The 14,495-nt window shown below is 34.1% G+C and overlaps 1 protein-coding gene across 4 annotated transcripts in view; it reads right to left on the bottom strand.

Moving 5' to 3' along the window:
• The window catches only part of LOC149554923 (beta-galactosidase 1-like), a 404,510-nt gene that overhangs the window by 217,352 nt on the left and 172,663 nt on the right, over window positions 1–14,495 (bottom strand). For 3 of the 4 annotated variants that reach the window (XM_089828928.1, XM_089828927.1, XM_089828926.1), the window contains exons 8-11: window positions 6,787–6,892; window positions 6,546–6,630; window positions 6,338–6,456; window positions 5,619–5,783 (exon numbers count right to left, since the gene is read on the bottom strand). In XM_089828928.1, coding sequence (XP_089685054.1) covers window positions 5,619–5,783; window positions 6,338–6,456; window positions 6,546–6,630; window positions 6,787–6,892 — 475 coding nt within the window. The remainder of the gene's footprint in view (window positions 1–5,618; window positions 5,784–6,337; window positions 6,457–6,545; window positions 6,631–6,786; window positions 6,893–14,495) is intronic. The other variant, XM_089828930.1, reaches the window with a different exon arrangement.

Below are 14,495 nucleotides of genomic sequence, written 5' to 3'. Positions count from 1 at the left end.
GTCAAGGACTTGGGGGATGTATTTTCCATTACAAAAGACCTAGGCAAACATAACCTACTGCAGGGGGATATGAAGTCAAGTATTGTCTTGAGGGTGGAGCTTTAGCATGGAAGATGAAAAAGTTGTCCTCCATTTTTCTCCTTCACGCTCCATGTTATTTCTTACCTTTGTGTTTCTGGTTGTATTTAATTCATGTTGTGATCTTTGGTGTTATGTCTTTTATGTTTGGTAAGGTTGCCTCTTGTTGAGGGATGTTTTTTGTTTTGATTTTTGAATTTCATTCTATTTGTTCATCTCATTTCCCGAGGATTGAATATTCTCTCTTCTTTTCAACTCATTTGTATGGTATAGCCCCACAATTGGTTCAATTGAGTTTGTATGGTGGATAGGGGTTGGTATGAATGTGTATGAACTCCCACTATGGTCAAAATGACATTGGAAAGTAATGGGAGTGACAGTGCAAATGGTTGAATCATCTAAGAGGTTCAAAGAGGCCTTAGTTTGCCAAGGGACAACTGGAATTTGTAAATAGGACGAGTTTGAGGTACTGAAAATTCATTCAAACACTAGTTAGTGTTTGCTTTTCTTTGTAGGGGTAGAGAGAGAAATGAATTTATGTTACATTTTGATGAATGCCACAAAAGGATTTACTTTTTGTTTTCTTTAGAAGCAATAGAACATAGATAAGAGTACTTTCTAGAGCGTCCGGAATGTGGATCATTTTTTGCGAAAAGATTGCTAAGTTTATTTAGTCCTAGTGTTTTTAGACTGACAATCTTGCAGGAAATAGGAGGATTTTTCAAAAAGAATGGAGAAGATGGAAATAATTCTAGGATATGCAAGTGTTCCTTCAGCCATACACAATGAAACAATGGAAGAAGTTTCAACTAACAAAGCATGAAGAAATTGTTCAAAAAATCTGATGTAGACATTTGAAGAAAAAGTGAAAGGAAATGATCATCAAAGTGGCAATGTTAAGTGGAATTGTAATCCAGAAAGAAAGATTTCTTTAGTGACAAATCAAGTGCGTCTTTATCAAGTAAAAGCTAGGAAAAAAAACATGGCACTAGAGGTGGAGGATCCATGGCGATTAATGCCCAGGTATATAAGTATGGCAATGGGTTTAGCAAATTATCTAATGTAGAATGAATGAAGCAAAGTCTTAAGCATGAAAGGTTTATTATGATAATAGATAATTGTCTATTATTAGTTAATGGTAATCTATTTTATATATTTAGTTAACTTTAGTTAGTTGTAGCTTTTTTAGCTTTCTTTCAACTAGAAGAGAATGTTTCTATTCTTTACGATCATTTCCTAAGAAAACATCGTTCCATTCTTTTGTATATAATGACCTCTCAGTCTCTGTTAATAAAAAGCATGTATTTTTTATCAATTACTTCGTAATATGGTATCAAAGCTAATACTTAACAAAAAAATCAACAAAATTTATAATTCTTTTGAAATTAATTGAGTCAATTTTCTCTACAACACGACTAGGGTTTCTGCCTTGAGAAATTCGAATACAAATCTAAGTAAAATCGCGAGCTAGTGTTTAAGGAGAAATTCCTCTATGCCAATTGCATTTGGTATAGTCTAGCCTAGTCTGGACATGTGGCTATTTGGATACCACCATCTCTGGTCGAGTTTGAAATTATTACAGAGCTTGTTTCTTCTAAATCGCATCACAAACACTCTTCTAAATCACGTGTCTCATATTTCTGGAATAGCGGCCTGATCTTCTTTGAAGTGTTCACAATTATTTCTGCAACTCACATTTTTTTGCAGGCTCTGCACATCACATTTTTTGCAGACAACTCTTGCCACGCCATTGTCTTCTCTATCCTTTTGTTATTCTTTCCACCATAGGCAACATGACCTTTCAACTTAGTCTATGTTAAACCTAACCCTTTGGGATCTTTAATATCCTCGAGCTCAAAGTAACCCTTTAATTCACGAATCTAATCTATCAAATAATCAGGATGTAAAGAACCAAAAAAGTTAAAAATATCCAATCTATGACTCTTACCCATTTGTACCATATCTATGAACATTTTTTCTTCTTCTACAGAATATTCTCAAGCTTCTTCATATTCATCTTTAGTCTTAGGATTCCGTCTAAATCCAATTAGAGCATTACAAATCTTAGTCCTCATCTCATTTCTAAACTCCTCCATTTTTTCTAACCTCCTAGGGTTCATTGTTCTCGACGGCATCCTTCCAATCCATTGACTTCCTTAGCTTCAATGATCTAATCACAATGCTTCAACTTCCTTACCTTCCTCCATTATTTTTTCTAACCTCCTATGGTTCATTGTTCTAGGCAGCATCCTTCCAATCCTTTGGTACAACTTCCTTAGCCTCTCCTTTGGCGATCTATTGAATAACAAGAAATCTACCTCTAATCCGGAGATCTATTGATCTTTGCAATATTCTAACAATCCTCAAGCTCACAATAGGCAAACGATCATTCTACGATTCTTTTGTGCAAGTCCTCTGCAATTACAAGACAAATCCAAACTCTGACACTTAAAAACCAAGAGATCTAGGGCTTCACAAGGTCAGGAACTCCAATTGGTTACACAAGATCATGAAACTTACTCTAATACCACTTGATGTAGTCAAGGTTAGAGTCTCTCCAATGGAGATGGTCCAGCCATGAAGCTAGAGTCAACATGGTGGAATTAACAACCTCAGATTGAAAACAACACAATAAACAAGCTATACCGATATTCCCATTGTCATTGAACCAAGAATTTACATCAAATTGGCTTGCAAACATGCGGTCTTACATTCTAGGCATATGGGCCTAGTTAATTACAGAAATCAACTTCTAACCTTACTAACTTCTACCAAACTCAACTGCTATTTGACAAGTAACAACTACCCTGCTTATATAAAAGATCGCTAGACACAAGTCATCTTATTCAATCACATTCTCCAAAGATGCATAAAAACGCATTACAACATATAGATCAAGACCCAAATCTATAAGAACTCCATTAGGTAAGGTTGATATATTGTGTAGATGCAAATGTAGGTCCACCACAAACATATTGTCCTCAAACAATGTGCCACCAATCATTGTAGATTGCGAGATGCCATCGGAAGATAAATTTGTCCACCTTGGTCGTTAGGACAGGAAGGACACCTAGGATAGGACCAATCAGAATGTGAACTTAGATATAGGTGTATCATGATATCTAGATCATATCATAAGGATCACATGGAATAATGAGCCAACTAGAACAATCGCAACACAATATCCACACACTAGCAAACAAAAACAAGAATTGAAAGGAAATATTTTTGGTTGATGCAAGGTTGCCAGCTACCCAAGGATGCTCCTACATCAGGGTCGCAGTACGGTGGAATTGATATTTATTTGAGTAAGACTATGCCTGACTATTTTTTGTGTGAAATTCATGCTCTGTGTTTCTCTACACAATGATTTCTAATGGTGTGGTTTTGAAAATAATGTCTTAATGTCCTTAGCTTCAATTACTTTAGTTGGTAAGGGATTTTACATTTTGAAGACATAGTTCTATGTTTGATGGTGTTCTTACTCTAGGTTTGGCCGACCTCGGATGTTTAAACTTCAATTAATTTTGTCAGTGAATGCAGATAGATTTAGAGTGTATAATAAGATTTTTGGTCCTAGATAAGGCATGTTGTTGTCCACTTCTCATTCCTTTCCACAGGAAGAATGTTTAGTGTTGACCTTATTTACAATTGCATTCAGTTAATTGTCTAGCCAACAGTGGGAGATTCTGCAAATGCTGGAATGGTATGAATAAAGGATGAATCATTCAAGGAAGTGTGTAGCATATTTGTATACTTGTGCGAGTGTTGTACAAATGTGTTCTTATGCAATGAATTTACTATAGAATTTTTAGGTTCTCTTTTTTCCTTTCTTGTTTTTCATAGATTGTCGGTTGCCTTTTATTTCTGGGGTAAATGGTACTTTAACGAATTATTTGTTTGGTTAGCATTTTTACATTCTGCACAATACTGTAAGGGAAGGCTTTGTAAGAAAATTAACATACAGTTGTAGTGATTTATGCTAAGATGGATATCTTTGGTAGTAATCTTTGTAGCTTTAGGTTCTCTACTAAATTCATTATTGGTGTCTCAGAATATTTTCTATCTATATGTGATCATGCTCTACCCACATCAAGATGCCAAATTTATATGAATACATTATACATCACTCTTGTAATGTTCCAAACAATTCCAACTGAAGATGAGTTATAGAACCCAGGGTACTGTAAGGATATGACTAGGAAGTGCACAAACAAGAGGGTCGTATGGGATGGAATGGGGAGCTAATGCAGAGTTGGGACCATACGGCAATATGGGATGAGAGGGAAAAGATGACTGAATGTAGACAGCCGTACAGTTGGAAATGTAATGGCCATACGGTGCAATAGAAAGGCTGTATGGTGCAAACTAGCTAAGCCGTACGGTATGATTATTCAGCTTCCCAGAGGAGATGGATGCCGTACAAGTGATAGAGCAATGACGTCAAGGGAGTTATGGTGGAGAAAGCAGCCGTACAGTAGTGTTAGAAGACTGTATGGGAGATCTAGAGACCGTATGGCAGTAAGTCGTATAGTGGCAGGAAGGGGGTTGTATGGATTTGTATGAGCAAAACAGAAATGAGGAAGCCACACGGATTGGTATTGGGAACCAAAACAGAATACACCATACAAGCACAATAGATCCCGATGGAAACCACACAATAATGAATGATAATTGCCAAAGATGATGCTCCGATTTGCCAGATCCGAGTAAAGAAGAACAATGCAACAACGGAATAGGGTGAGGGTTGAATCCCACTGAAACCGCATGAGCCAAATAGGGAAGGTCTTTCACTTCTGAAATGGCAAATTAAAGAGAACCCTAAACAGGAGTTCGCAGTACAGAGAAGTATAATCCAAAGCATACCTACAGACATCCTACAAGCCGTGCTTAAATACCCATTGGAGAAACCTTTCCAAGGGTGTACAAAGATAGCTGACGGTGACACAAACTTCGAAAACAAAAATAAAAATAGGACCGAGATAAATTAAATCAATCGGTCCATTACAAAGATTAATTAAATACATTTATTTTATGACGGGGACATTACAACTCTAAACCCCTTAAGGCCTCATGGGCAGGAAAACAATAACTTACAGACATTGTGGTAGTGATTTTGTAGTGCGACTGCGATCTTAGGATATTATCCTAATTTGGATAGTTTTCAATCAAATTTGGGATTTTTGCTCAATTTACTGTTGATGTCTAAGAATATTTTGTCAGTAACAGATCATGATCTTTTTGTCAAGGACATCCTGCTAAAGTGCTACTAAGTCCCTCAGCAATTTTCAATTCGAAACTTCAGCAAAAATCTTCCCAACAGAATTAAAAAAATAAAACAAACACAAGATGACAACAATCCAATTTTATTGAAAACAATCAGCTTCTAAGCTACCCATAAGATGATGACAATCCAATTTTATTGAAAACAATCAGCTTGTAAGCTACCCATGCACGTTATTTTCTGTTTTAGTAATAAATGACTACCAAATATATAAATACATGTTCATACAAACAAAAAGCTAGAATTGAGAACTCACTTTCGCTGTATTAAATACAACATTTTTGCAATCAGGAAGTATACTGACTGACCATGCAGGGAGACCATATAACAAATTCTGGAACTTCACAGTTGCATTAGAATTAGGATTCATATTGGAAAGAAATGCCGCACATTGCCCTGATCCACCTCTGTAAACATGTGCCTGCAATGTCATCCAAGCTGTTGTTATATAATCACTTTCAAACTCTTTTAAATCAGTAGATAGATATAACATAATGTATTGGATGACTTAAACATTGCACACTAACCACCAATTCTTAGGCTAAAAGTGTTAAATAGTCAAAGTTGACTTTTTTCAGTGGACTTAAACATCACACACTAACCACCAATTCTTAGGCTAAGAGTGTTAAATAGTCAAAGTTGACTTTTTTTGGCTGACTTAAACATCACACACTAACCACCAATTAACTTTTTTTCCAAATCTCATTTATTCCTTAGTGTATGATGTTTTTTTTTATATTGTCAATTCGAGGTTTGAACTAATGACCTCCCAGAAGCCATGCCAATTCACCGCTGTACTGCGGGTGGCTCTCTAGTGTACGATGTTTAAGAGCTGCCATTAAGCATCCACCTGATTAACTTCATTTTTTAGTCTTTCCAAGTTTTGACTAGCGTTAACATATACATAGTTTGGTGACTTGTTTCTAAATTTCTTAGAAGCCTGTGCACACATGCTCATACATTGCCAAGCCATACCTCTTGAGAAGGACCCAATGATACAGTTTCAGCTCTTGCAGAAAGTAGTGTGCGACTACAAAGCATTATTGCTGTGTTCAAATCTTTAAGGTGACTCCATTTAGGTTCTCTTTTGTTGCCTAATACATAAAAATTCTTATGTTAGTATGCCAGAGTCTTAGAACTAAATTTGAACAGAAGTGATGACTACTAAATCATAGCTACAGACCATATTCATCAATTGGTGCATCATAATCATAGTTTGCTGTGATAAAGGGCCCTCCTGATCTTCCGAAATTTGTGCCTCCATGATACTGGAATATCAACATAGAAGACAATGGTATCATGTTTGTACATTCTAATCATCAGCTCTACATTGTTAAAGAAATGCGTGCTTTAGTCTAGCCATTTGGAAGCAAATATATATTCAAAATTTTCATAAGATGGCTGATTTGAATTGAATTCCATACCATATAATAGTTTACAAATGTACCATTCTTTGCATAGAATCTTGCAGTGGCATATGCAATGTCCTCTACTGGTCTGTGATGCTTTGCCCCTCCAAACACCTGAAACCTACTTAAGGAAAATTTAAAAAATCCTTGGTGAAAAATCTGAGAAACAGAAGATCTGGCAAGAAGTATTAAATTTTGAAATGAAGTTAGTAACATAGACAGGTCTCTAGGTAAAATATAATGCTGACTAATACATGTGCGAGTGGCAAGATGAAAAATGGCATGACATCCCAATATGGTTATAATGCAGAATTTAAGTTGACACTTTTTAGGCACGTTTTCATGAGACTGTTTAGGTTAGTAGTGGCCGTGCAGCTTTTTAAGGAGATATTTGTAAAATTGGTGGATGAAAAAAATTTGTGGAAAGCCATTCTTAGTCTCTCCCTTATACAAAAGGGAACTAACCTTTTTGTTTGACCCCTTTGCCTATTTCTTTATTTTCCAAGAAACATCATATTCTAAGGTTTTAGAGTATGAATTTTTAATTTCATTTATCAAAACAAATGAACTTTTTTCTAATTGGACCAGGACTACTTTCTTGGAGGTTTTATTTTATTTTTCAGTACCAAAAATATATTTTAAAGAAGTCAAGACAATCATAAATTAATTACATTGACTCCCTCAATCAGCAAAATTAATCTACTAAATGCAGTCATCAATGTCTAATAAAATAATGAAGACAATCATACATTAATTACATTGACTCCCTACATCAGCAAAGTTAATGTAAAAAGGCTTTAGTCATCAAAACCCTCAAACCCTATTTACTTTTTCAATCGAATAGCATGTGTAGTTGAGGAAGGATAAACACGAATTATGAATATTAAAATAATCAATGACACTCATCTATATCTATATGTGTATCTTTTTGCACAAATTTTTTTATTTGTTGGGTTTGAAAAGATTTATTTCTTTACTATTTTGGGATTTGTGATAATTGCACAAGTTCAACTAATATCATGTTATTTAATATATATCATTCAATAACTAAGTCACAGGGTTCGCCGGATTTCAACCATGAAGTTCGAAATTCAGCGAACTTCAAAACTTTGCTAAAAAATCGCAAAAAATCGTCGCAAAATTCGAGAAGGTATAGATTATTTAAATAAAATATATTAAAAAATCATTTGCGCAGGCCCTTTCATGTCAAGTAGTGATGAAATGTTCATCGGCGAATACAACAGGTTTCAATATTGAACGGCACAATGCGAACGGCAGGAATGAGCATATCCACCGCCGACCAGAATAAATATTTCGCAACCCATTTCCATGTCGAATAAGTGTAAATGATAACCTGCACAGAAGCTCAAACTCCGTCCACGGAAATATTCAGGCATAAAACATCTGATTAATGATTCAGCTCCTTTCTGAAGTTTATAATCTTGCTCGATAGATTAAATGATCGCCGGCTTCCTTTTTGACTCTAAATATCTAAATTAAATTCAAAGTTCAAACATTTAGATTTAATTTAAATATTCAGTTTTAATTTTAAAGTTTTGTTTTCTTTTAAATTTGTTTTAAAATAAAAATTTAGTATCTTCCTATTAAATCTTTAATATATTTTAGAATTTAATATATGATCTGAATTATAATATTTAATATTTAAATATAAATTTATCTACCTTAATTATGTTTTAAATTATTAAAACATTTATTTGATTTGTATTTTATTAAATATATTAAAGTTTGATATTTTAAGTATTTAGATTATAATATATTTATATTAGTATAAAAAGTTCTAATATAACTCTTACAATATATTAGTAATATTTAAATTAAGTTTTTTAAATCTATATAATATGAATACGTTTTAATATTAACTCTTATCATTTATTAGTAATATTTAAATTAAGTTTTTAAAATCTTATAATAGGAATATGTTTTAAAACGTATTCATATTATATAGAAATTTAACATAATATTTTTTATTTTTTAGATTTAATATTTATATTTTAAAAAAATAGAAATTTATATAAGGCGAATTTTTTTCGAATTTTTTTGGCCTCGCCGAACTTTTTTCGAATTTCATCGTTGTCGAACTCGAATTTGAATTCGAACCTTGTGACATAGTTCAATAATATATATTTTGTTTAATTTTCTTTTTAAATATTATTATATTTTTAAAAATTTCAATTTATGACTTTAAACATTTATGAATTTAGATTTATTTTAACCCAATTTTTTGCATTCATATTCTACGAATGTCATTTTTAACCTATGTTCCCCCGAGTTTCCGGTACGAGACGGCAAGGGGCGGGATTGTTTGCCCAGAAGAAAAAAAAATTTTAAGGCAATTTTGGGGATGGGGGGATGACAAATGGGGACGGCTATATATACATGTCATTCATATGAAACTAAGCACAAAGCATGTCATTTAAACATTATAGAACCATAACATACAACATTTGAATGCCATTTAGGAAATAATATCTGAAATGCTGATTTCAGTACTCAATTGTCAAAATGCATATCAATATCAGTGAACAATATTATAATGATAAACATGATAAATCTAAAAATCTAAATCTAAATCAAAATTGGTCATTTTGGTAGTTGGAATTAGAATGGAAATGGTATTCAGAATTCTAAAAAAATTATAATCCATTGTTTGGGTCCACACAATCGGAATTGGGATTGGAAAAAAGTAGAATCCAGTATCCCCATTTGACCCCCAAAACAAGGATTTCAAATTTCTCAAAATACTTGTTATTTAGAATTCTTGTTTTAATTCCCATTTTAAATCTCATTTTTTGAAAATGAGGATTTCAACTAAAGTAAAATTTAATTGGGACTAACATTTGAATGCCCATTTGAGGTTACCTTTTTTTGCACAAGTTTTTAAAATTTAAATTTTTTTAAATGGGGGGAAAATTTTATGTTATTACTAGCTCATATGTTTGGATTAAATAAAATAATTAGTACGACACATATCTAAATTCTTTCGTCTTTCTTTTAACTTTTTCTTGAATTTTTATTTTGCAATGAATATTGACATTTTTTGCATGTGTGGAGTTGAAAGCATCATGAATAGGTCCTTGAAAAAATTAGAGATATGAATTGTCATTCTCACTATAACTTTTATACTCATATTTTGAACCATATATTCATATTTTGAACTAAACGGGCTTGGAATATAAAATTATGAATATCAAATATTTTTAAGTTTGAACCAAACAGTCCCAAAACAAATTCCAAAAAGTGTAATCTAGATTTCAAGTTCCATAATCCCAAATCAAAGGTTTCAGATTCCCATTCCTAAATCATATTCTAGCAACCAAATGAACTCAAAATATGCCTAAAGCTATACGCCCAAAGGCTAGAGGGCTGCCATAAAGTAATAAGTATCAATGTATCATAATCGTGTTCACATTCAACATAAAAAAAAATATAACATAGAAAAATGAAGCAGATTGTTGCTCCTATTCTGAATGTACCACATTGGGAGGGGTGGGGCCCACCTCGGTGACCTAGTAAGGAGCCTTAAAATTATTTTTTAATATTCACTTTTTAATGTTTTTGCATAATTTAAAAAATAGAATAAAAGAAAACAGAATCATTTGGGGACGACTAGCCATACCTAGTATGGTTAGGGGACATTTAGGCATCCCCTTCCCGTACTGGGGATGGTATGGTTAGGGGACGTCTAGGCGTCCCCTTTCCATATCGGGGATGACTAACCATCCCCCTTTTTTATCAGTCGTATCCAAGTTTTAGGGATGAACTCTAGTAATTTGCCTTTTTTTGGGGATGGCTGGGGGATGTCCCATACCCATCCCCCCGTCCCTCGGATGTCCCCATTTTCGAAACTCTTATTTTTAGGCCAGGTATGCGTCCCAAGGGAACATAGTTTTTAACACTTTGGAATTTAAAAATATATATATTATAATTCCTAATATAAAAAATTATTTTTAAAAGTCAAAATATAATTATATATATTTAAAATTTTATTTCAAATTATTTATACTTACAAATTATTTTGTTTTCATTTTATAAGAATATTATTAAGAAATGAATATTTTAATCTTTTTTCAAATTATTTAAAGAGTAACTAGTGTACAATCCCTACTATGATGTCAAAGGGAGGGACTCATGCTCGCAAAGAGCTCTTGTTTATTTTTAGCTTTCTTTTTTTCTCTACAGCTTAGGGCCTCACACAACTTGTTCAAAGTTTTTTAAGAATAATCTATGAAGCCGGTGATCCTCTGTAGTCAATAATCATTTTTATATTAAATTTTCACATAGAATTTAATTAGGAAAGAAGAGTTTGTAATTTATAAACACTTAACTATTTAATTTAAACATAAATTAATGTATTAAGTACTAGATTTACAAACAATCAAACAATAAACTAATTACATTGTGATGTGCAGACTATTAATTAAATAATGTTAAACATTGCAGTGCATTCTACCCATTATTAATGGAAGAAAAATCCTAGGAAGTTGTATGATGAAAGGAGAAACCCAAAAAAATTATAGGATTATTCTATGTTTGTGATTTTTGAATCTTTTTGCTTGCAACTTAAGCTAGAAAAAGTTCTCATTTTGAAAATAAATTTGAAGGAGCTCAATCCAATAATGAGCATGGAGAATGGTGAGCTTAGCTTACTTAAAATTACATAGACTAACAAATTTGACTATAGCCAATTGTTGTCCATCAATTTTAGAGAAAATATGGGAAAAAAAGGTACCACTACACATGAACTTCTCAAGAAAAACCCAAATAGAATTTAACAAAAACACAAAAGATAAATGATCATTGATACTGTTGACGTAACTACATGAGAAAAAAAAAATGTGAATATTGAAATAAGTATGATCATAAGCAAATAATGACAACCCTCTTTAGTCTTGTCAAGGTGAAAGGGTGGACTATATGGAGATTGTTGAATCTTGTAAGTTCATAAAACCATTATTTTTATGTGCACCAAAGCATGTGAGAGAGGGTAAAGAGGGATGGTTTGATGAAAGAAATAGTGATATGGAAAGAAGTTTTGGTTGAAATTAACTAAAAGACCATGAAAAAGGCTGTAAGAATTTGCCTTAGGGCAAAATTCACTCAGGAACTAAGAACTCAAACACAAGCACAACTGTAGATGAGAAAGAGAGAGTATGATCAAAATGATGATATATTCATTCAATATGCATTAAGAGTACACTAGAAATGCCTGTATATAAAGGCCTTTGAGATATATCTAAAATGTCTCAGAATCAGCTACATGATAAGTCATACAACTAGGTACATGTCCACCAGATATGGGTTATCCTCCATTAAGCACAGAAGTAAGTGTGATGATGAGAGGATAAGCTTACAAGGGTGTAACATGCAAATTAGTGTTGTAGACAACATGTGTTAAAATAGAATTGTGTACTTCTGTGTTGTCAACATGACAACTCAAAAAGGTGCGCAAACTCCTAAGTGTCTCACAAAATAAAATAATAAAATAATGCATTAACCTAAGTAAACTTAAGTAAGTGTAAATAGTAAATACGCATTTACACCAACACCCCCCCTTAAGTGCAACTTAGGGGAATGCCCTTAAGCTTATGAAAAGTAGGATGAAATGTAGGATGGGTCCTGACTACTAGGCCATGTTAGGTACCCATCTACATAATGAAAATGCAATCTCTCATAAAGTGGAGAAAGAGGGAAAACCTCATGGGAAAAACCCTCCCCCAAAAAGAGATATGAAAAGGAATGCATGGATGGATGGAGTAATCAAGACCCCCCCATTATGACATACATCCAATATATACAAAAGTGAAAAATGAAAAGAACTAAACCTCATAAGAGGAAAAAATTCCCCCCATAAGAAAGAAGAGGAAGAGAGACAAGGTAATCCCCCCCCCAAATGAAGAATGCCTATTAGTGAAAGCTGCTCCAAGGAAGAAGTTGGTCCATGAATGTTGGATGATGTTCCTCCCTTTTGGAAGAAAAAAAGGCAAAGGTACAATCCTGAAGATGTATGGTGGCCCTGAAACTTGCTCAAGTATCCCTGTGATGATATTGATGGTGGCCCCTTCCAACTATGCTGAAAAGAACAAATGCAGATTTGGCAAGGATGTCTATTGAACCCTTTCCAATGAACCATCTGTCTCCTCAACTGACAAAGAAACCTCTGACAAATGTTGTTCATAAGGATCCACAATCACACCAACCTATAAGGATTGATCATGTAGAGAATGGATATGAGGTTCAGAGTGAGCCCTCGCAACAACTGTAGAAGGATCATCATCATCAATGAGAAGATGTAAGTCCTCAAGATTGTCTCCCAAGTCTATAGTGTGTGACTCCATGAACAAACCTGCAATGTCTACCATGTAATCATCAACTAAAGTTGGAGTTGGAACATAATGTGTACCCTATTGTGTTGGACCTTTCATTGTGGCAATGTATGCATATGGATTGGACTGATATCATGACCTCTCACTATAACTATCAACAGAACTCCATGTGTCTAAATCTATTGAAGTATTATCGCTAGTGTCAATATCAGTTTTCACTATGTATGAAGTGCAGAGAGGAGTAGAGGATAAGTTTGGTGAACTTTCCTCAAAATGAACATCCTTCTCCACAAAAATCTTGTGTCTCTGGATCCATAAGTCTGTAAGCCTTAGAATTGTCTTCATATCTGATGAAAGTACAAGGCCTAGGTGTTGGTGCATTGCATCCCTTGGAAGATAGGTTTTCCCATGCTGGACAACTGAATACTCTAAAGTGACTCACAACTGGTTTTTTGTCGCACCATGCCTCAAAAGGAGTCTTCCCACCTAGGGCATTATGAGGAGACCTATTATGTATGTGAGTAGAACTGGTAATGGCTTCAACTTCAAGTGTAGGATCAAGAGACTTGGCTTTTATCATGCAACTTGCCATGGTCTTGAGAGTTCTAGTCCTCATAGCTGCAACATCTATCTTGTGCGGACTGAATGCTAGTGGATTCTGAAGATCAATCCCCTCAAGCTTACAAAAGTCCTTAAGTCTTCTGTCCACATATCTGTTCTTATTGTCCACTCGTAGAACCTTGATGGCTTTCCTAGATTTATGTTCAAGATGAGTCTTGAAGGCTTAAAGCTTATGAACCACTTCATTCTTATGATGAAGGAAGTAGACCCGAGTGAATCATGAAAATTCATCAACAAATGTAAGGATGTAGTGGCCTTGGTTGACTGATGTTATTGCAAAATGACTTGCTAAAACCATGTGAACCAAATAGAAAACATTGGCGCTCTAGAAGGCTTGCCTTTATCATACTTCTCCTTGAGATGCATATCCATAGAACATGATGAACACTCACCCTTAGAAAAGTTGATGTTAGGTAGACCTTTGATCATGTGTTTTTAGAAAAGTTGTTGAAGATAGCGGAAGGTAGGATGACCAAACCGCTCACGCCATAAGTTGGTTTGTGAAGTAGAGTGAGTCAACAAGGCTTGAGAAGGAGACTTAGGAACAAAGTGGGAGAAGGAATAAAGCCTCTTATCATGATTGACTTTCCCCACTGCAACCAATGAGTCATCTCTAAGACTATGCACCATCATTGAATTTGGAAGGAACTCAACTTTATGACCATCTCCAAGGTGAGTGATTTGGTAAACTGAGAGGAGATTGGAGCCAAGATTTGGAACGTAGAGAACATCTCTGAATTTCCCATTTTCCATATCGAC

This window comes from Cupressus sempervirens, chromosome 5, assembly GCF_028749045.1.
Source record: "Cupressus sempervirens isolate cs-2001-9-10 chromosome 5, ASM2874904v1, whole genome shotgun sequence".
In the NCBI taxonomy this organism is placed as follows: Eukaryota; Viridiplantae; Streptophyta; class Pinopsida; order Cupressales; family Cupressaceae; genus Cupressus; species Cupressus sempervirens.
This window is presented reverse-complemented; position numbering and strand designations above follow the sequence as displayed.